Source organism: Anser cygnoides, chromosome 2 (assembly GCF_040182565.1).
Source record: "Anser cygnoides isolate HZ-2024a breed goose chromosome 2, Taihu_goose_T2T_genome, whole genome shotgun sequence".
Taxonomy (NCBI): Eukaryota; Metazoa; Chordata; class Aves; order Anseriformes; family Anatidae; genus Anser; species Anser cygnoides.
The window spans coordinates 93899871-93922828 of NC_089874.1; the positions used below are offsets into that span (position 1 = coordinate 93899871).

Genomic DNA, 22958 nt, shown 5'->3' on the forward strand with positions numbered 1-22958 from the left:
GACAATGTAGGAAAGACCAAATTTTGGCTGCAGCCTCCGGGTGCTTCTGCACAGACAATTAATTCTGGCTGGGACTTTGGGCTGATGAGCCTCCAACAAGGCACTGCACAACATGGGTTCCAGTCTTCAGAGTTCAACCAAGCGTCCTGGGGAGCTAGCGCAGTGTGTGTCCCTCCTCCACCACAAGGGGAATCGCTGCAGCTCTCATCTAATCCACAACAGGATTAAACTGAATCAACAAAAAAGACCTAATGAAGAAACAGATCACTGCAGCCAAGGGTGAGGGTCAGGTTCTTGTCCAAGAAAGAAAGAGGCTGAAAGGCCCTTATGAAAAAGATGATGTCTCTTAGCAATTTCACAAAGTTCTCAGCTACAGAAAAGAGGGAGGAATGACACAGCTTTCACATTTGGAGATCTTCAGAGGTAAAGAAGCAATGGTCTCAGTGCAGCGGTCTGGAAACATTTCACCTTGTTGGCCCTTTCTAGTTGTGTGATGATGCTAAGCAGGCCTGATGCCTAACAGGTTTTTCAGCTCTTTATCAACATTTTTGTCATTTGTCAACCACGCTGATTGTTGGCTGATCTCATTAGATAATACGGGCTAAGCAACACATCACTGGGGAAAACATCCTGCCAAGGTAAACCTACCTTGGTGATTTAATATGTCAAACGAATCATTTCAGGCAGAAAAACATAATGTTTAGGTCTCTTGGGAATGGACCGCTGTTTTTTTTCCCCCTGAACAGCACCTAGCACCACACATCTCCCGGGCTATGGCAGGGCTCCAGCACATCACCACAATTAACAGCACTCGTCTGATCACGTACTGGCACTTACAGACGTGCCAGCGAGAAGACGTAACCCACACATCAACGTGTTGTCACAGTCTTGTGACACCGCTGCCGCATTTGCCTCCAGCATCCTGGGGAATAAATTAAAGTTTTCCCTCTTTCCGACATCCTGTTTATTTAAATCCTCCCTGCCCTCCTCAACAAAGCTGAGGCATCCTTTCCTCAGCTCCTTCCCTGTCTTTGAGGTATCATGGCTGACACACTTACAGTGAGCTTCCGTGTACAGTGTATTCCGTATATTGATCATCCTGGCCCACAAGCATTCAAAAACTTGTATTTTTAAACCTCTGACATCTTTTCTTTTCTGTAGCCTCGCTTTTAAAGCTGAACAAACCTGTTTCCCTTCAGTGACTGAAGGCAGGGAATGTGAAGCCGAGCCATTTTTAAATTCCATTGTTATGAACAATTATAAGCAACGTGATTTGCACTGGCTGTTGTTCGAGCCGAGAGTCCCAGCGCGATTGCTTCTCTTTACTTAGCCTGAAATCTGCCGGAGCGTTTTATTGCTCATCCACATGGGTGACTAACAGCAAGGGCTTCGGCAAAGCACCGCGTACATCAGGAGCTGCACAAGCTTCCCCCACAGCGTGAACACCTCAGCTGTGACCTGCTGCGAGTACATAATTCCGGTCCTGATCTCCACACGAAGACTGACAAATTGTGGGGCTGCTTTGTGCTGTGAATAAGGATGAGCGGAGGGAGGGAGGAAGGGGAGGGAAGCAAACAAGATCTAATTCATGATGGAAAGAGGTTAAAACGTAGGAAAAGCTGATGGTTTCGATGTACTTAAGTCAACATCTAGTGAAAGCTGAGAACTCCTCTGGGAATCCAGAAGAATTTGTTTAAGTCCTATTATAAGAAAGATCGCCTAAGATTATAAATCCTCAAGTGTCTGCCCCTTACCTACTCTATTTTCATTCATGACCTGCTTAGGGTTTGAATCCAGATCCCCTTACGTGAATAAAGCTCCAAAGACTCAGCTTATATAAAGACAGTGAATTTTTTCTAGGAGCACAGGGCAAACACACCCAGACTTTCACGTTGACAAGGCCTTACACTTAAATCTTTCCTTAAAGGGCAAAGCACAATGAAAACAGAAAAGAATCATCAAAAATGTAGCCAAGGAAGACTAGCACTGTGAGTCACCTCACTTACGCACCCTTTCTGCCATAAATAATGCATAGGTCCTGGTCTCATTTACATTTGTAGCCAAGGCTTGCATCTACGTGGAGCGTACAGGCTGCAGGATAGCACCTGTACCCACACACATCCTGAGACATTTTCTGTATGAGGCAACCTGAGACAGCACAAGCAACCTGCACTTCTTCACGTATTTGCAAAACCTAAGGCAAAACTACGTTATCATCAGTCTGTACCTGCTTCTAGGACAGGGAGGAAAAAGGGAGATGGCTATCGATGCTGACCTAAAAATTTACATGTGTATAAGCTTATGAAGAAAGGTAGTGTGTGAAAGGGGCCAGTGGAGTGACCATCCCTTTGTTCAGTGTAAATGTCCCTTTCTTGACTGTGAATCAAGGCAGGGGAATCAATTGCTGAAGAACCCAAACCTGCCTGAACCCAAGGATACCCCACCTTGGCCAAGAGTTTCCCTTGGGGCTGATAAAGCAGGAGCGGAGAGGTAGGGCATTGACCGGTAGTGCTGTGTGTGAGAACGAGAGGAGAAAATCCCAGAGAAAAGGCAGAGCAAATAACCTGAGCAAGAGCTGGGAGGGAAGCCTAGAGCCCAGCTCCTGCGGTCAGTACTGCTCTGAGCAGTAAGCAAGGAACCTCTTGTTGTGGGGAGGGGAGTAGGACTCCCTTTGTAAATAACTCCACATATCCAAACTACCTTTTCCCACCAGTTTTCTCTTAGCAAGCAACCCACAGTGCTCAGTGACAAACAGCTCAGTAGGGAAAGGGGTAGTGTCACCTCTGTTTTTGTCTTCCACAACTGCACTGCAAAAATGTGTCTTAAAAATGAGCTTGGCCTTCCTTGTCTGAAGAGAAGGATGCAAGCCATGCAAAAATCAGCTGCAGTAGAAATCTGTGTGAAACAGGAGCTCAAGTCCTTCACGATGATAACCTTACTTACACCAACACAAGGATTTTGGAAAGCCTGGGTAACAGGTGGAGAATACAAACACCACTTGCAGAAGACGAACCACTAAAACACAACACACATTTCCCACCAAAAGAAAAAGCCCTGCTGAGATAGTTGTACATTTGTTCAAGAGACTGTGTTTAATTCCAAGAATAATTAGGATTTGCCCACAGCCCAAGTGGGTATAAATAGCAACTAAAACCTGCTGGTGTCTTTTGCCCATCAGTTGGACCGTGAACTGTTTGGCAAAAGGGACTCTTTGTGATACTAACAAGTCATCTGATCAACCACAGCATATCAGCACTGACTCATGCAAGCTGCAAAGGGGTTTTAAATGCCAGGGAGAGCTGGTCTTTTGTATTCTGGCAGCTCCTCATCGCTGCTTTATACCACTCGCTCTCAAATGAAGTCTGGAATAAATGAAGAAAAAAAAAAGTATGAAAAAAAAAGTAAAAATGTCAGGCACTTTGCAGTGTTTAGTGCTCCCCTGGAGCTTAATTATGTGGGAACTGTGATATGCAGTCTGTCAGCTGGAAGGTGGCAGACCCCCATGGCACAGTTTGAAGGGTGTGTTGCGAAATGCTGCTGGTTTGCTCCAGACCTACAGATACCTACAGCATGGCATGCCCCGTGCGAACGGCAGATTCCCACAGTCACGTGCGGGTTCCTCAAGTTTCTCACCTGTGGTGTCTGCAGCAGTGTGCTCCTGGATTCGGTTCCAAGCATCCCCATGCACGCTGTAGTTTGATTCTCCAGCTAGCAGAACGGCACATAAATATTTCCATCTTCACCAAATAAACAAACTCACTCCTGTTAGTTTCCTGCTGCTCCATAACTCTAAACCACATGCAGGGCTCAGTGATTGGCACCATAAGCTTACAAATTTTCAGTCTCTAAGTCAGCACTATTGCCATGGGAGATGGTACATTGCCCCCTAGGAATGTGATAAACAGCTCTTCACCATAATTCTGAAATGAGGCACTGCAAAGACCATCTTGCAGTATGTATTTTCAAATGTATTGCATAATTTTCCCTGATTTTATATTTGAGATCATGAGTATTGGAATCATTCATTTCTAAGGCTCTCTCTTGTGTTGGTGCCTAGTTGCCAAAAAGAAAGAAAACTACATAAAATTTCCTGCCTCTGTTTTTATTTTCCACTCACAAACATTTACTCCATTCTCAGTATTAACAAGGAACATTTTCTTCTACTACATGCAGGAGATGCCTTTATAATCTTGTCACATCCTGATGTTAGTAGCATATGGTATTGAAAATATTCCCACTGCTTAGAAGAGGGAGCTGATACAAATATTTCAAGCAACAGTTTGGTAATTCTGGGTCTGATCCCACAGTGCACCAATTTTTTTTTTCACACTTTTACACCTAAATATATAATGAAGATGCCTTCATGAAACTTCACAAAGGATGGGTTAGACCACAGACTTTTGGGGATTTTCAAAAATATATTAGTAGATATTCTATCCAGCCATTAAGAAAACATTTTATCTCAAACATTGTGTGCATAAGACAGAGTCTGGTTCTTTCTTCTTCCTTTTACAAGGTAGAGGGGAGCAAATCCTCAGCTTCTTGTGGTACCATGAAATAAAGATCTATGCTCTACATGAGGAAAATTGGCCTGTCGTGCATTACAGCAACTGAAATACAGACTGTCCTTTGTAGAACCTAGATATACTTCTTGCCCTGGCTGCCCTGTATGTTGAAATATGACAATACAGAAGACAAGGATGAGAAATTGAAGGGGCATGCTTTTAAGAATAAGGCCAGAAGGCAGGACTTCTCAAGGATTTACTGGAGTCAAAAGACAGTGCTGGGCAGAGGGCAGCAGGGTCAGTCCTCCAAAAGTACTGGGCAGCAAGAGGTATCAGATATGGTCAAAGAGGGGCATGATCACAGCTCTGAAGGAATACATGGAGTTCAATGACTCTCTGCTACGGAGAAACTATTTCTTATCTGCTCCTTCAAAAGGATGCTCTAAGTGTCTCTGGGCAGTGTAATGCCATCCCCGCTCTCTTTTCCCTGAAGATGACTGAATTGCCACTGGGAAATGGTTTAGCTACTGGTATCCAGTTAGATTTTCATGGAGGGGGGAACAGAGGAGACAACTGGGTGATTTTATGGCATGCTGCTAAGGTGGTTTACTGGGACCTCCATGTAGCCCCCTCTATCCTCCTGCTTTCTACGTGATAGATGGTAGGTTTCTTCTCCCTCCTTCACAGTCTATCCTTTTGTCTATCCTTCCCAGCACTTGTCTAGCTACAGCTTCTTACTGTAACAGCTCACCACTGCCTCATCTCTGCCTACTTATTTTTGCAATGCAGCTGGGAAGGGTAATCGCACTCACATGTGACAGGAGGAGTGTGAACTCATCTCAGGAGCACAGGCAATTTTGTGGCTAAGCAGGGAGCTGAATGAGGATTTCCAAGACCAAGGTGACATCCTAACTTACTGGCTACCACTTTAAACCATGCTTCTTTAGCACTGAAAGCTAGAGGGATTTCAAGCTGAACTGCATGCCATTATATTTACACAATATGTGCCATCCTGTAGCAGTCATCCTTCCCCTCCTTCCTCCTGAAATCAGAAGGTTTTTCTCAAAGGGGCAAGCATACAGACATGTACTTAATCCAACCTGACTGCTAAAGCCTTGTGCAAAACAACACATGTGAGAATGAAAAAAGGGATGCTCAGCTTGCTCCGAAACTTATTTACAACATAGCAGCAGCTGAAGAACACAGTTACAGCATGAAGAAAAAGCAACCCAGGATGTTCTCTTGGAAAACCTCAGGGTAAAAATTAAGGCAGGGCAGGTGAATTGAGAGATGCATATGCTTAGCACATTTCCTTCTTGCCTCGGTAATGCTGTACTCTGAATGCAGCGGCATGCACTGCTTCCAGTCTTTAACTATCTAGTCTAACGTGATCATTAAGCATATTCTGTGGAAAATACAAACGTGAGAAATATACCATGACATCCTATAGATAAAGGACCTACAGGAAAAACAGAGGGCAAATCCAAGGGCAATCAGACAAGAAACAGGCTGCATAAAACACAGCTGATATAGCACAGAACTCAGAAAGAGGTGATAGAACTGCTTTAAGAAAACAAAAAAAAAAAATAAAAAAAGAAGAAAAGGAAAAAAACCCAACCTCCTTCCCCTACATGCTACCAGATTTATGATTTCTGTTCTTGAAATCTAGGGCAGTCAGAACAACCAAATTTTGATACTTCCTTAGGTCTATCTAGACCAGATGTAATCTAGTTCTTAGATGAAAAATCTGCCAGGGAAGGGAATAACAAATGCACAAATATGATTGTTAACAAAATCCTTCGCAGGGCAAGTTGACCTGCTATGTTATTGTGAAAGGAAACAAAGCAATGGCAACACCAACATAATCTGTATTCAAAGAGAATAGTACGCACAAGGATACCACAGGAACTTGGGATAAGCCATATCAATCTTTCTGTCTCTACTTTTGTTCCTAAAGCATTTTGTTTGGCTTTACTTTTGGCACAAATAGCATTATCTTCTGTCTGCTAATTACACTTGCAAAGAATCATGGATTTTAGGTTTCACTTAGATGTACCTCTGACTGGGAAATCATATTGTTACAGTCTTGCTATCCAGCAGGAGTTTTCAGTTGCACGACAATATTGCAAAACTCGTTGTGGTGTTTTTAAAATCTGATGTATCTAAACACTGACCAAGCAGTGAAAATAGCAGTGAAAATTTAGTAAAAGGCACACAGACAAGTAAGAAAGCAATAGACTAGCTAACGTTTCACATTAGGCATCTGAAGTTAATACCCTAAAAAAAAAAGCCTCATTTGGATGCATAGATATTATCTTTATAACATTCTTAACCATAGTTTCCATGAGTGGTGTGCGGCCTCAGAAAACTCCAGAGGTTACTGCTTCTCAGCTGCAAAGTAAGCAACAGCTAGAGTGACAGAATCAAATCGTGGAGATTTCCTGGGGCTTTCTCTCCTATTTTCACAGTCTCTCTCTGCTGTATTAATCACAACAGTTAGGACAAATTTCCTATTTCCATCATATGGATCATGGTGACATACCTCAAGGAAGTGTAGAGCAGCTAGAGAAAGCTAGGTCAATGTGGTCACCCTGATAAAATAAGGTGTTTCTTCTGGAACAGTGTTTTGGAAAACTGCTGTAAACTATGCCAAAATTAGGAAGTGGAAACATCAAACACAGATTACCTGGGTGCCTACTCTAAAAGCAGCTTCTACTTGAGCTTTAAGGATGTTGCACTTCATATGATCAGGTACAGAGGAAGGTGACACAGGGGCATGAAGAGTCTTTTCAGGTACCTTTTTCTCTTCACCCTGTATTTTATGTAAAAGACAAGCACAGTGAAATATATTAGATGGATATGTTAACAAGATGGCCAAAGGTCAGACTTCTACGTGTAATAACTTGATTCACCAATACCGGATAAAAGTTAGATGTTAATACCCTGATAAATACATTGCACAATAAAAATTCTCAAAACATTTAATGACTTGATATTTTTATCAAGACACAAAAAAAAAAAAAAAAAGCCATCAGAGAGGTCTGAGCAACAGAAGCAAGAAACTGGTGCACAGTGCTAAGAAATAAGGAAAAAGCTCAGCCAGGCTCTGGAGTGGTTGCCAAACCTGTGATCATGCTGAGGAAGCAAAGCACTGTCTTCAAAACATCCCAGGCAGGTAGAAGTGGGAAAGTTTCACAGCACTAAATTATGGTGAACATCGCTTTCTTACACCCCTCTAAGAATGTAGAGGGGCTTTGCAAATTTAACCAGAGGGATTTGATCTCCGCTTAATTGCAAGCCATGCAAAATCTCCTTTATCAAAACCAGAAAAACCCAGGAAGTTTAAACATTGCTGCTGCTGCTGCTGCTTCCGCTTGATGTCAACCCCTTGCCTACTCAGTGATCTGGATCAGAAATCTAAAGCCTCGGGACAGCTAGCTTAGTGACCTGTTCAAACATGACCTAAAGGTTTTGTGCCTTGAACAAACAATATCCAGCAGAAATGCCAGCATGAATAAACTTTCCATGCAGAAAAGAAATAAAAAAAAAAAAAGAGAAAAGAAAAGGACAATGTAATACTAATGCATTAACAAACAGGGCATGGATGAGACCAGGCTTGTAAATGCAAACTTTTAACCTATCAAACTGTTGTTTCTCATGTATTTTTAGAGAAGAATTGAACAATGGCATAACAGTCATTGCTAACTTTCTTCTTCCTTCTGGAAATGAGACCTGACTTACAACTGAATGACGGCTTAGGTTATGCATTCATCTTCCTCTTGCATCTCCGCAAAGAGTGAGTGGTTGTATACGCCTGGACAGAATAGACATATAAAGCTGTCATTCAGATCTCACTGTGCTTCCTGCTAACCTGTCCAGCTGGAACAGGTACAAGGCATCAGTAAACCAGGTTCAGAGTACCCTTGAGGTTAACCTCTAGCAAAGTAGTTCAAGACAGAACTGGCACATTTTTACCTATTAATTTGCCATATGATTAGCCCTTAAACTTCAAAACCTGTCTTCTTCATCCTTCCTTCTGCACTCCCCTATGGCTATCCACTGGCTGAGGGTAACTAAAATCTTTCTGACCCTTCTCTCAGGTCTGGGAACAATCACAGACAAAAAGGGGGACACTTTCTGCAAGTTGAGAAAATCACAACTGGAATTATATTGCCTGAGACTATTCTGCAAACACTACAAGGGGAAGAGACAGATCTCTGCAGAACTCTGTTGAGACTGCAAGATATTTCTTCCATGTTCGCAAAGTTGGTCCAGCAGGCTCCTGCATCCAAAATGTCATAGCTGCCAGGTATGATTTTGAACAACTTTCTGCTAAACAATTGACCATCCTGAGATTTTTTTTCCTCTTTATTCTTTTTTTCTGTAATAATTCTTATACGTTTATTTGCCAAGCCACATTTACTATTTTTAATGGAAGATATTTTTGGACATTTCATTCTCTCCACATTCTTCGTAAGGGAAAAAGAAAATACTTAAAATGAAAAGTGACAGCTTCTGGCTGGAGCAACTTATGGAACTGTAGCCATCTATTTAGTCTTGTATATAACTACAGTTCTGGCAAGCATCTGAAAAAGAAAAAAAAAAGACGTATTCGTCAGGTGTTTTTTTGGGGGCTACTGATGAAGCTAGGAAGTGGAGATAACCAAAAGGAAAAAAAATGATCTGTAAAGAAAGCACAACCTTTCCTCAAGGAACAGCCTTTTAGCCGCAGTGCATTCCTCTACTCTTTAAAAGAGCTGTCATTATTGTCAGCTTTTAATAGCTTTGATTTCTAACAGCAGAAAGAATAATGCACTAAGCAACGACATTTCCAAAGGCAATGCAAAATCCCACCTCTGTTTTAACATTGGATACTAATTAAATAGCATTTCAGCCAAGCAAGATTAAGCAACTGTATTTCACTAGCTAAATCAAGACAACAGATGCTTGTTTAGGACACTAACTTGTTTCGTAACTTTAAAAGCTCGCAAGTTCTGTCACCTGTCCATATGAATATTTTTCAGTCCTTATGTTCTTCTCCTGCCCGATTTCCCCACACTGACCAAGAGAAAGACAAAAGCCCTCAGGGCTGCCCTGAAGCTGGGAATCCCCCAAAGGTCCAAACCTCCTGCTGTTCTCAAGATCACATCAGACTATTTCACGTAGTTGAGTCTGTCACCACGTGGGGTCTGATGCATGAGTCTCACACTGAGATTCTCATAACAGGAGAGGTTCAAATGCTTGGTGGAAAATGGAAAGGAATGGAAAACCTTGCTGGAAAATGGAAAGGTGCTGCCACCACAGGAGGTTACAGACTTTTAAGAAACCACTTCTGGGCACTCGGTTCTGCATCAGCCCTTGTTTGGGTCAGCCTACAAGGGTTTCAACCTTCAAGCAAGCAAAACTTGCTTTGCTTGCACCCTGCCAGGAGCAGCAGCAGCTCTGGTGACTGATCACACGTGAAGAGCAGACACTGCTGCAGTCAGCTGCTTGGCCTCGTCCTGCTCCCTGGATGCTGAGCCAGCAGCCCAAGGCCCCCGCCTCTCCTTGCCCCCCAAGGAAATGTGACTTCATGCAAATGCCACATGGGGCTTGGGACTGCTCGACCTGACCCAGATCTCCTCTAGCTTCTGAACTTATCTGAAAAGGCAAACGCTTCTTTGCGTAACAGAGTTTCTGCCACAGTGCAGCACACCTGAATTATCACTGAATTCAGCTCTCACGCAGCTGATTAGCTCGGACTATTAAACATACATTTGCAATGGCACCAAAGATCCAGACTTAAGGTGAACTCCAATCACAGCATAAAGTAGTATCTCATTACTTCAGCATTTCTAAGCACCTATAGAAGTTCCTATTGTTCCTTAATGTCGCTAATCTATACATATAACCCTGTTCCTCTCCTAACTCAACTCCTGAAGTGTAATTGTCATCGAGAAGGAACAAAAAAATTCATAATTACACAAAACCACACAGTACCTTCTACAGTTCATTTTGCTAGTTCATCAGAATATCAAAGATCTAAAACCTGACTACATTATGGAGTCTCTATACACTACTGCTGCAAGAATGAGAGCTGTAATGTACTTTATTTTGCCATGGAATAAAGAAATCTCATGTTTCCAGAATTCTTATTGCCTGCAATGATGAGTAAAGCACACAGACAGCAGCTGGGTATTCAGATGTTGTACCAGGTTGGCAGGTATTAAAGTTTTATTTTCATTTATAAAGTAAGATCACTCAGTGAGGAAGTCATTAGAAGACTAAACACAACATAATGTTAATGAAACTTCCAATTTTATCATTTTTTTTATTACATATTTCTGAAAAATCTGAGATGCTGGTTTCAAGTGACTATCTGAGAGTCAAACTTACATTTGAAATAAATAATCTTCTTGCTTAAAATTGCAATCTAAAGTCATCCTAAAAGGTTTAGAATATAGAAAAAAAAAGTCCATATCAAGTTAAGATACCTGACAACACTCCAATTTTCCAACTCCAGTTCTGCTGGTGCTATAAAATAGCAATGTGTCATATCACTTTCACCACTAAAGCAGAACTTTACTTTTTCCAGAGAGGGAAAACACTGGAGAATTGCATTTAAATGGATTTGACAGAAGTAGGATGAATAAGCTCATATATACATATGTACATAGAAGACTAGATGCCTTTTTTTCTTTTTTTTATAATTGAGGTCTTAAATTTGCTTTACTCTTCCCAAATATTTACTTTAAATTCAATTACATTCACTGATACTAGAAATGAAGGCAGATTTGTACAGTGTTAGATAATGATGACACTAGCTTTGGTTTGCAATGCTAACTGAATATTAAGTGCGCATACAGAATACTAAAATAGTTGCATGAAACACAGCAATACCATTCTTGTACTGAACATTTCCATTCCCTCTGTTCTGAAAGGTTCATGCTTTGCTCCACATCAAACTTTTTACCAAGAGCAAGAATCATGATCTTTTGTCTCTGCCAATTTATCAATGCTCACTTCTTAGCCAAACAGTGGATTTAATGTGTATTAAACCCACTGGTTGGAGACTTGTGAAGAATCAATGAATCACCTACACCTTTTAACATGCACGAAAATCTAATCATGAAAATCACCTCCTTCTCACTAGGTGATTTATATAAAAATTTCCATGTGATAACTAACAATTATGAACAAACATCATTGTGGTAAGACCTGTAAGATTATGTGTTATTTTTATTTGAGATAAAGTCTGCAAGCAGAAGCTGCATTTTTTTATTAGAACCATATATTTGGAAAAAGAAACAAACCAACAAAAATCATCTTTAAGCTGTCAGATACACTGGACCTTCTCCAGGTCAACTGTCATTTGGTCTAATGAAAGATACAACTCCCAAAAAATCTTGTCTTGCTTATATCCTTTGACTCCTGGTATCACATGTATTTTATAAAATGCTGTTGCTCAGTGTTATTAGACTTTGCCTCTGTCACTGCCAGGCTTTATGACAGTCTTCCTGGGCTACAGTAGGCATCTTTCACAGAGTACATCCTCTCTGACCCATGTCGTAAAGAGAAGAGTCAGTGGGCCACAAGTTTTGAACGGTGTGCAAGGCCTCAGTATTGAGGCTTGTCAGGCTTCCTCTGTCCGGACCTTTCTTGACCTGCCTGCAGCTTTGTTTTACTACACCTAGCTGTAGTGACAATCATTTTATATAGACAACAGTAAGACAAGCAGTCATTCATTGTAGAAAGAGATATTTATGGCTACTGTAATGATGGAGTATAAAGCAATACAGGCCTGGTATGGCAACAGAGGCCTTGCGAGGTGGAGGCACAGGACGTGGTGAGGAGGAGCGCAGGCATGGGATGGTAACAGAAGGGGCGCAGGCTGGCACTGGAGACCCCCTGGTTATAAATAACCCACCAATGGCCAGTTAAAGAAATGCAGACCTGGAGCTGGACAAAACTGGGTTTAGGGGTAATGAAGAGAACAGAGACAAAGTAGCTAACACGTGTAAAAGCCACCATATACAGTAAATTTGGATGCAGTGTGAAGCTGCAGATCAGTGAAGAAAGAGCAAGGTGTAAAAGTGCATTAGCAAAAACACAACAAAGGCCCCAAGCAGATCCTAGAACGAGGAAGAAACCATCAGCACGGAACATCTCATCAACATGAATATCTCATCCCTCCTGCTGAAGTACTTACCGCAGCACCCCTTCTCCCCCCTAACAGCATGAAGCCTCTGACTTTGGGACTCAGAGGCACAGAGGATGGGTGAGCGTAACACCAGTGAAAGGAGTAGAAACAATTTGAACTGTATCATAATTCTCTTTTTTTTTTTTTTTTCTGTAATAAATACATCTGGACTAATAATGATTAAGGTCCAAATATTTCAGAAATCCTAACTATACATATTTGGATTTATATTATATATATATGTCTATACACACATACACACACGTGGAGCAGAGAGGACAGGAGAACATATATTCCAAGAAAAGGCCTGCAAAAAAAAGAAAATCGGAAATACATTCACAGCTGCAACACTTAAGTCTATCTCTTCTGGAGGTTAAGAAGTCCACCAGTACCAAAGGGCATGAGACGCATGTTGAAATCGACTTTTATCATTTAGTAGGTGGACAGACACGTCCACTGTACCAAACAGCTCTGGAAAAGAGATTGGACACATCCATTCATCATTCCCATGAGATGGAGTTTGCTGTAGCGGACAATCAAATTAATTAACTGCTGAATCTAATTTACCCAATTTCTTGTTAATTCTCCTCTGGGTGGATTATTAGGCCTGACAAATTCCAGCCCCAAAGCACTTTGCTTGAAAAAATAATAATTAGCAATAGGAAGAGAGGGAATGAAAGTTGAGACTCCACAATAGATGTGGAAACCATTGCTTTATTTTCAGAAATAGAGCAAATGAAGCAGCTTTGTAAGTGCTTCTTGTGCACTGGTGCACCAAAACCAGTGCACTGGTTTTGTTTAAGCATAATATCTCAGGGGACACAAAAGTGGGGAATAAACAGGACTTAGCAGAACAGAAATCATCGGTGTGGTGCAGGAGATCTGTTACAGCTTCATTTTTTGCCAGACACTAGACACAGTGAGCACTCATTAAAACTTGTTTGCTGCTGGACTCAGTAGCTAGTTAACTACCACAACCAAAGCAGCTTTATGAAGGCCACACTCTCAGCTGAAAAAACGTGCCACAGTTCGAGGACTGCTGTTCAATCCTGTCTAACTTGCCCTGCTGCCATTGTGCTGGGTGATGCTCAATGGCATTTCAGCTCAGGTAATCCAACATTTACAGCAAACCCCTCTTTCATTGCAGATGCCAGCTGCTGAGGCTGCTCAACACTCTGCTCAGAGACCCGTGGTTTGTTTGTTTTAGCTTTATAAGCTCTGTGTACACATTTCACTAGGATTGAGGTCAGAAAGTGGTGCTTGAAGAAGAAACCACAAGTGAGGGGCCAAAAGAATTCAGAATTATTTGTTGGTCACAACAACCCACTGCCTGTAACATGAGGGCTTAGTTGCTAGCTGGTGCTTTCCAGTGGTGAATCTTGGTACATTTCAAGAGCACATACAACTTTCAGATGGCTCAGAACAGCAATTTTCATAAATTTTGAGGGACAAGCCTCCTTTGCATAGTCTGGCTCTATCCAGACTCAGCTGAAGGTACCCCACAGCACGGGCACAGTGGATTTTGCCTCACGTGGATACAAGGAGCCACTGATCTGGTGTCCTCTGGTCTCTGGTAGAAGCAGCAGGACATGGATGTTTTGCCACCCCAGCAATAGTCCACTTATGAAACACCCACTAACATCAGGTTCCAGGGGAGTTAATACAAACTCTTTGTGTAGAGAAGCAACTTTTTTTTTTTTTAATCACTTTAAGTGTTGTTATATTTTTACAGCTCTGGGCTGCCTAGATGACTAACTGTTCACAACCAAATTAAAACTACATCAAACATTGTAGCAACAGCTTCTGAAATTTTAAAAGGCAAAGAAGGAAGTTCTAAATCTAAAAACCAAACCTCAGTCACATGAGGAGATGGTGAGAGGTGATTAAAAAGCAAGACAGTTACAGATTAATGTTGACTTGAATTGAAGGTGAAAAGCAGCAGCTTCTGAATATGGAGTGATAAGGGGGCTCCCTGACATATATATGTAAAAATATATATGTATATTCTATACCTTGTTCATGCTGACATGCAGGGCTGGCCATGGTCCAACTACCTTCATGCTCTCCGTTTCTATTTTCTTCAGATGAGAAGTTTCATCATAAAGAAGGGGAAGTCCTGAGCTCAATTCTAAAAAGATGCCCAAAAGAAAGAGAGAAGGAAAGAAAGAAGGAAAGAAAGAAAAGAAGGTAAAACAGTCTGAAGGGAGGCTACAGAAGAACAGCAGAGCAAATCACTCAATCACATTTGAAGAGACAGTGATCAGCAAACCATCTTCCCTGTAAGAACATCCAAAATGTTTCTTAATTATGCCTGTTGGGTCATTTTTCCTTGTTCTATTTAGCAAACGATTCCTCCCCTTGCCCATTCTCTCCCATCCCTGTGCTTCAGCAGGGCTTTTGCCAGCTTAGGGCTAGATGTTTCTTTCCCCCACTCCCTTATATTCTAAAACTCAGTTGACACCAGAGGGATTATTTATGCAGCCAAGGTGCCACTCTCAGAACATGTGATGTGTAAAGAGATCAGAGTATAGCTTTTGGCTCCTCTCAGACATCTTTATTTATATGCCAGCCTTTTTAAGACTCTTGTCAGGAATTTGCTATGCTTTGTCAACAGAGATTTTGAGCACACCACTGACACAGAAAGACAAGGTAAAGTATTTTTGAGACAGTCTTGAAAGGTCTCTGCCAACGTCTTAGGGATGGTGTGGCATACATATGTATATTTGCAAATATTCTGAGAAAAATGAGCTTCATTACATGATAATTTAATGAATCCTTGCTGCCTCCTGCATTTCTTTTTTCCACAGATTCTAAGTGATAATAGTTGGAATCAATTTGGTAGTCTCTGGAGTCTGATTCAAAGACCACTGAAATCAATAAAAATTTTGCACTGCCTGCAGTTTTGTTTGGATCAGGTTCTTAAGCTGTCCTAAGAATATTAAATATTGCTCACTCAAGATCTAATTCTACAGCTGTTTAAATATACATTAAGGCCTTTGCTGACTAGAGACAAACTGCTAATGCCAGCTTACAGGGATATAAGCAAAAAGCTGTTTTTGGCATTGGTGAAATATAATCAGAGGTAATAATATCCTAGAAGGGGTTTCGGTATCAGCATTGACCTCCCATTGGTGGCCTCTCATCACAAGCTGGTGATGGCAGAGTTCAGCATTCATAGATGGTTCCTTCTATAGATATGAGACTGTGAACCTGCTCAGTGGTACCAGGGAATAAATTACCCCAGCCATAAGACTGTAGTCCCAAAGACAAGACACAGTGATGATTTTTTTTTTAAAGAAACAGACATTCTATTTCCTGTCAAAAAGGAATATAGAGGGGGGAAAAATGCACTATTTGAATTATTCAAATGCCGTGATTTAAAACTGACTTGTTAGATTTTTGTTGTTGTTGCTTGAAGGGAGAGCTTCAGAAACCAAGCTATTTTAGCCTTTTGACTCAACTTTGCAAACAAAGATATTAAAAAAAAATGCAAAAAGTTGAAGTCCTAAAAAAAAAAGGCATACATTTACTGAGTCAGCATTAAGACTTGGCAAACACAGGCTTTCATTTCAAGAAAGGATCTGGCAGCATTATTTTTTTTCAAAGCACTATTCCAGCCTGAAACTCAGGCTGTATTTGTATTAAACCATTCTCTGCTCAGGGTTACACAAGGAATTTTGCATCAAGCAGGTCAGGAATAAAAGATGTCTTTTTTTTTTTTTTTTAAGTGATAACCTGCAAGCTCAGCCTAGATTCTGAGAGGCAAGCTGGGCCCCTTCTTTCCATTTGTCATTTTCTGCCATAAAAATTCTGCAAGCTATATGACATGCTTGTTGGCAGCTGTTTTCTGCAATAGCCCCAGCTGCTGCTGGTGGGTCTGTTCATGTGCACATGGTAATCCATGTACAATGTCGCTGTGCTGATTAGGCTTAGGGAGCAGCGCTGGCACTGCAATGCTATCTGCTGCTGAACACAGTGGTCTCGGTGACTGAAAATACATGGGGGAAAATCTGCTGCATGAAAAGATATGATCTGTGTATGCTAGCTTTAAGGTGATGGGCAGCACTGAAAATACAACAATTAGGCTGAATGCATGAAAACATCTGCTGATCCACCTTCATGAACACACGTCAGATTTATTTCACCTGATTTCATTTCTTCCAGTAATCGAAGTAGACAAATGACTTGGAATGTGAAAAATCAGGCAGATCTGGCCTGGGTTTGTTTTCTGTAACAAAGTCTCATGCAGCAGTATTTAAAAGGAACCGAGGCTGGGCATACTGTGATTTTCACCTCTCCTTCCCAGCGTCCCATGAATTGGCACTGGAATTTTATCAGAGCATATGTAAGTGGAGGAAATGGAGGCATCTTCTCCCTCTCTCGACCACATGCCAGGTACCAGCAGGTGGGTCACTCCAAGTTCCACTTCGCATTCATTTAAAATCACCTCTAAGCTCAGAGATGGGTCCCGCCTGTAGGAACTGGAGTAAGTAACAAAATGCCTGTGGTCCCTTGGAAAACCAATAGGTAGCCAAGCTGACGTGCACAACCTCACCCCTGCCAACCTCACTGGGAGGTTTCCATCTGGATAGCGTATTGTCCACACGGACCTTTTGGCTTTCCAGGCATGTCCACTTGAGATATTTCGGTCACAAGCACCCTCTTCTTGAAACTGGACTCAGGCTGGTGACCCTGTACTGCCTAGAAACACTTTCCCAGCAGGGACCCTTTCCTCCAGCCTCCATCCAGACACTGACACCTGCCCCCATGCTGCCACAGTCCTTATCCAGACCCCTGACAGCACCTCCTTTCCTGGATGTTTCTGGTCCCACACTGCCACACGTGTGGTCCCAGAGAACTGGCTGACAGCCAGGGTGCTGGAGGTCAGCCTCCAAAGGGCACCCAGGGGTGCCACCACAAGCTGCAAAGGAGTGGCTTTGACCCAGGGTTTCCAGGGAGGTGGTCCCATCCACTACAGCACCACCCTAAAAGCACAAGCAACAGCCCAAGCATTCCTGCTCTCAATATGGGCTAGCCTTTTGGGGGGAATTAGCTTTGTGTGCTGGGGGACCATGCCATGGGCTGCCTCTGGAGCTGGAGCCCGGCCCTGCTGCAGCCTTGCTGGGGCAGGGCTGGTGGCCCGGTTGGCGACATGCGGCCCTGGGCCTGAGCCATGGGGTTGCTCCAGGGGACGGGGCAATGGGGCCTGCAGTGCCCTCAGGGCCTTGGCCCTCAGCAGCACCACTGCTGGCTCTGGCTGTATTTCCACTGGCACACTTCACATCTAATTTGGGAAAGGAAAACAGAGGCTGGCACGGTGCTGTGGGAAGGCTGACAGCCTGGATGCAGCCTTCTGGCCCAGCTTCGCCAAGCAGTCAGCACCCTCTTCCCGCTGGCAGCCCCACTGCCAGCACCACCGCTGCATTTTCCCTTCTGTAGATAAGCTGATGTGGAGCATTCAGTACATTAAGAATTGAGGAGCACAGCAGATCTCCTGGAGATTGCTCCTAAGAGAGTAGATCCATCTAAGGCCCCAGCAAGCAATTTATATTGCTGCTCAGGACCACTTCTTTGAACATCTAGAGCATCTTACATTTTGTTTCTTGTACTTCCCTCCTAAAAACTGTCACCTCCTTTGCCTTGGAAAAGAAAATTAAACAAATGGTTTCTGGGTTTCTGAAACAAAGTCTGATCAAAGTGTCTGTGCCTGTAGATGCGTGGGCATTGCTGCTGAGGAGGGACAACCTGCAGTCAAGGGCACACAACACCATCCATGACGAGATCCTTGTTTCGGGCTTCAGGTTTCCCTAACAGATGCCTTTCTCGTGGTGATTTACAACTAAAAAGGCAAAAAAATGGACAAAGGAAAAATTTAGCATCCCCCTGAGGTAAGGAAAATAATATATCACACTTGTTTTGTCCATCTTCAGAAATTCTTACACAGTTCCAGCATCTCATGCACTGCAGAGTGCAGAGATTATAAATTTGGAGAGCAAGAAACAGGATTGCTCAATGGCAGGGATGTTTCTCTTCCAGTTTCCGTGTAAACCTACAAACATCTGACCAAGCTATGTACCTTTAAAAAGTCTGTACATGTTCAGCAGCAGAGACGTACGCCCAAACTCCCCAAGGCTGTAGCAGAAATAAGCAGGTTTTCTCTCCTCTTCTATTTCTACATACCAAGGATATCGCCACAGAGCAAGCAAATGTACTCCAGTGGTGGCAGGTGGGGCAGAGCGGGAATTGTCACCATTACTGCCAGCTAACGTGGTGCCAACCACTGGGACTGAAAATAGCACAGCAAAGCAAGCCCTTCCTATGCAGCACAGAGAAAAACACCGTCTACTCAAAAGGGAAGAGCACCAGCACTGTAGAAGACAGTAAGCCTCTAGGGACGAAAAAGAGTGCTTCTGATAGACACTTCCATACGTCTTTTAGCCAATCTAAACCAGTTCTTGTAACATAGCTTCTCAGGTATTTCTGAGTTTCTGTTCTTTGAACTGAGCCCTGACATTTGGGGGAGCATTTTTGCCATGCTTATTAAAATCCATGGAGTCTGCAGAAGTTTTCTTAAAGAGTCCAGAGAGTCTGTTGCACTGGACTGGACTCCAGCCTCAGTGTGATTTTTCTTCAGCTACTCCTCCTTCATAGCTGTGGACACCGGTACCAAAACAGAGAGCAAGATGGTGTTTGTCCAGTGCTTCAAAATTTCTGCTGCTTCTGCCCAGACATGAAAGCAAGAGCCAGATCCAAACACAGGCTGAAGGCCAGCTGGGCAGATCAGCAAAAGACAACGGCAGACAAGGATAGGTTTTTGATATTATACAAATAATAGTAACAATGAAAAAATAGCCTGTGCCAAGAAGCTAGAGACTCAGTATCTGTGACTAATTGGGTATTTGTTCAGCTGTGGAACACCACTCTACCAAATCCCACAATCCCATAGCCAAGCCAGGAAACTGTAAAATCTTGTCTCATTTGCACATACTACCAAACTAGAAAATAATAACAGGAAGTATATTCTTCAAGGAAAAAAGAAAGAAAAAAGAAGAAAAAAAGAAAAAAAAATTATGATGTTTTCCTTTCCTTTCCTTCCTTGCCAGAGACAAATACGAAACCAGCCCAGTTATTGATATGACATTCACTGCAGTAGACTTACTATTTGGATTTGGAACTCCAGAAACAATTTCTTTGCTGTCAGGAGCAAGGGCGCCGTAATTAGAGTGGTGGTGGTGATGACGGTGGTGGTGGTGGTGCCTTGCAGGTATTTTTGCGCTATATGGTGTTCCACCATTCTCCTCAATGTTGAACTGATGTAGATCACTGTTGTTCAAGGGATAGCTACAAAATAAATTCAGTTCAAATTAGAGTGGGAAACAGTAGGATAAACTGTACTTTTGGAAAGAGTGCAAACTTCCTTGGGAAAAAATGCATTTTTTTGTAAATAATTTTTTTAATGAGGCATATCCCAAATCTTTACACTTTTCTGTTAACAGGAGAGTCACAGGGTGAGGAAAAAGGATGCCTTTGCTTGTTTGACATGACTTTAATATCAGAATTCTCTTTGATTTTACACTCTGAGCAACTTCTGCTAAACTGTTACACTGAGTCAAATTCTAACTGACCTACAGAATGATTCTCAAAAACATCAAAATTTGTACTGCACGAATTTGCAGTTTCACCTGCAGTAGGAAAATGATCAGGCAACAAACAATAATTCCCTTAAAGTGAAACCATCAGAAGAGGAGACCAAGGAACAGTCCCAGAATAATTTCACATTCCTGAGAAAGCTCAGGACTCCAAAACAATGGTGCAAAGGCTCTATGAAAAATCTGTGAGCTGGGAAAAAATGGAGAAAGATCCCATTGGAAATAAAAGGTTTTTACAAGTATCAACATACAAAATAACAGTTAGTCAAAAAGGAATCATACCTCTGTTGGTAAATATATGTTTTTTTTATGTTTAGTTAGGAGATTGTGTTGTTGTATATCTACAATATATGGAGAAATGGAGACATTGAAATTTTAATTCATCTCTAACTCAGATGTGTCACATGATGCTATGGATTTTCTTCAATAGTTTTAACTGATGCTGTTTCAGTTTATTGTTTGACATGATAAGAGATATCTGGAAATATTTTCTCTCCATGTCAGCAACCAAAAAAGACTGACATAATTTTACATAGATACTGCAAATGACTTGAATGTGCTCTCCTCAATGGAATACTTAAAACGTTTATAATGTTTTAACTAATTATGTAGTATTGCATTAGACAGTAGATGCAGTAAATCAATTAATTAAAAATAAAATAAAAAATAAAAAAGAATTCCCTACTCATTTGCTAAAGAAATTATCTCTTCACCCACATGGGTTTTCAGTTTGCTCATATTACTAACAGTAGCTGAAAACCCGACAACATGGAATAAAGACAAACAGAATAATTAAAGGAGCAAGGAATAAATTGTACCTAGCTCCTTGCTACATATGTTCTCTGCAGATTAGTTACTGATTCAAAGCAAAATTAACCAGTCATGTGCACGTAAACACATCTGCATCATTTCCAGAGATATGCTGAAGCATGCAACTCAGTACATCATTAATAACCGCGGTCTTCTCAACAACAACTTCTGACAACATGAGATTTCTGACTGGGCAGTAATTGAGTAACACGTGTATGTGGGTTACTTTCTGAAAGCAGGGGGTGGGGAGGGGAATGCTTTGTTGATTAATCTTGGCAGGTTCCCGGCATGGAGCAAGGACTGCCAATACGGGCACTTCTGATGCATTATTTGCCTTAAGGAAACAATACAAATAGGGGTCAGATACACGGGGCACGGTTTTGGTGAGCTCGGATAATCCAGGACAGTCTTTTGAAACTGTGCTATATCTTCACTGTTATAATCAGATCAAGCAAGTGCCTACTGGGGAAAAATGGTACAGGCTAATCAGATTGCACACTAATTGTAACAGCTCATCTGCACTCTCCCTTCAAGCTCTTTGGATTGAAGTGACGTTTTTTGACTGAGAGGAGAGCTCCAGAGACACAAAATGCCACGTACTTGGGAGTTGCTTTCATCTCACCTGCTGGCAAGGTTGGTTTAGCAGATTTTTGACCCCTTTTCTTTTTTTCCCCAAAATGAATGAGATCACATCATATCCTTACATTGACTTCTCACATTGCCATGGGCTCATATAGTTTCCATGCTAAAATGTGAATGACCTGAGCAACTGAGCGAGCCAAAAGAGCTCTGGCATGATGCCGGGCTTGCACCAAGTTCTCCAGATGTATTTCTTGACTGTGCAGACAGAAGCACTCACACCACATAAAATGCAGGGTGACCATTATTTCAAAGAAATAATGAGCCCAGCAAAGCTGATGTTTGGGGTATGCACTGAAATCCTCAAGGGCAGTAAGTCACAAAGCTGCAGTCAGGATGCCAGCGCCCAGGCAATGCACTCTTAAGGACAGTCTCCTACCAAAACTGCTGGCCTGCCCAAAAGTCACCTGCGCTCTTCCAGGACTGGCAGCAACTGACAGATATCGAGGCAAACTCATCTTGGTGCTCAGTCCTCTCTTCTGATGGGTATGGGGCTGGGCAAGGAAGGCTTTCACACCCACACCCTCCTCCCCATCTAAGAGTTGTGCACAGAGTCACTGTTAGACTGGTGAGTTACTGCACAATCAAACAACAGTGCTTGCAGCAGCTTCAGAGCCAGGCTACCAGAGAAGCTGACAGTATCCAAACAAAGATATAATGAGCAGTCTAAATCCCTATTCTTTGTACTCTGTACTGTTTAATTTAGGAGCATATTGTGTGCATCTTGGTGCAGTTTCTACAAGATGGCATTGTTGGCATCATCATGGAATCATTTTGCAGTGGTGTCACATCTATTTTCACTAAGTTTACTGTTCTCCCACTGTCTTAAATCTAGATTCTTGAGACTTGTTACCTCAACGCATCTTTCTGCCATTAACTTTTTTTGTTGCTTGTTTCTGTCTGGTTTATCTGAATGCATAACATGCACATATGTCCTTCCCAACCCATTGATGCAAATAAATCACTAATTTCTTTCAGTCAGCTTTCTGATCATATTCCATGCCCTCCAGACTTTCATACTTGCTCCCCGGACATTAAGTAATGCTCTCAAACTACGTGCAATTGTGGGCAAGTATTGATTTTCATCTTTTCTCTTGTGTGTGTCTTTTGGCCCTCCTAGTATACCAATGTTTCACTTCTGCTTTACCTTTTAGTTGTCAATAGGCTGTTCTGCAG

The 22958-nt window shown here is 42.0% G+C and overlaps 1 protein-coding gene across 8 annotated transcripts in view; it reads right to left on the bottom strand.

Moving 5' to 3' along the window:
* EPB41L4B (erythrocyte membrane protein band 4.1 like 4B) overlaps positions 1–22958 on the bottom strand; it is a 174885-nt gene that overhangs the window by 51521 nt on the left and 100406 nt on the right. For 6 of the 8 annotated variants that reach the window (XR_007157561.2, XM_048046016.2, XM_066992624.1 and 3 more), the window contains 4 exons: positions 19844–20025; positions 14697–14812; positions 7192–7317; positions 3634–3708 (listed from right to left, as the gene is read on the bottom strand). Coding sequence is in view for 7 of the 8 variants with exons in the window: in XM_048046016.2 (XP_047901973.2) it covers positions 3634–3708; positions 7192–7317; positions 14697–14812; positions 19844–20025 (499 nt within the window). In the remaining variant the exon portion in view is untranslated. The remainder of the gene's footprint in view (positions 1–3633; positions 3709–7191; positions 7318–14696; positions 14813–19843; positions 20026–22958) is intronic. The other 2 variants (XM_048046018.2, XM_048046020.2) reach the window with 1 other exon arrangement.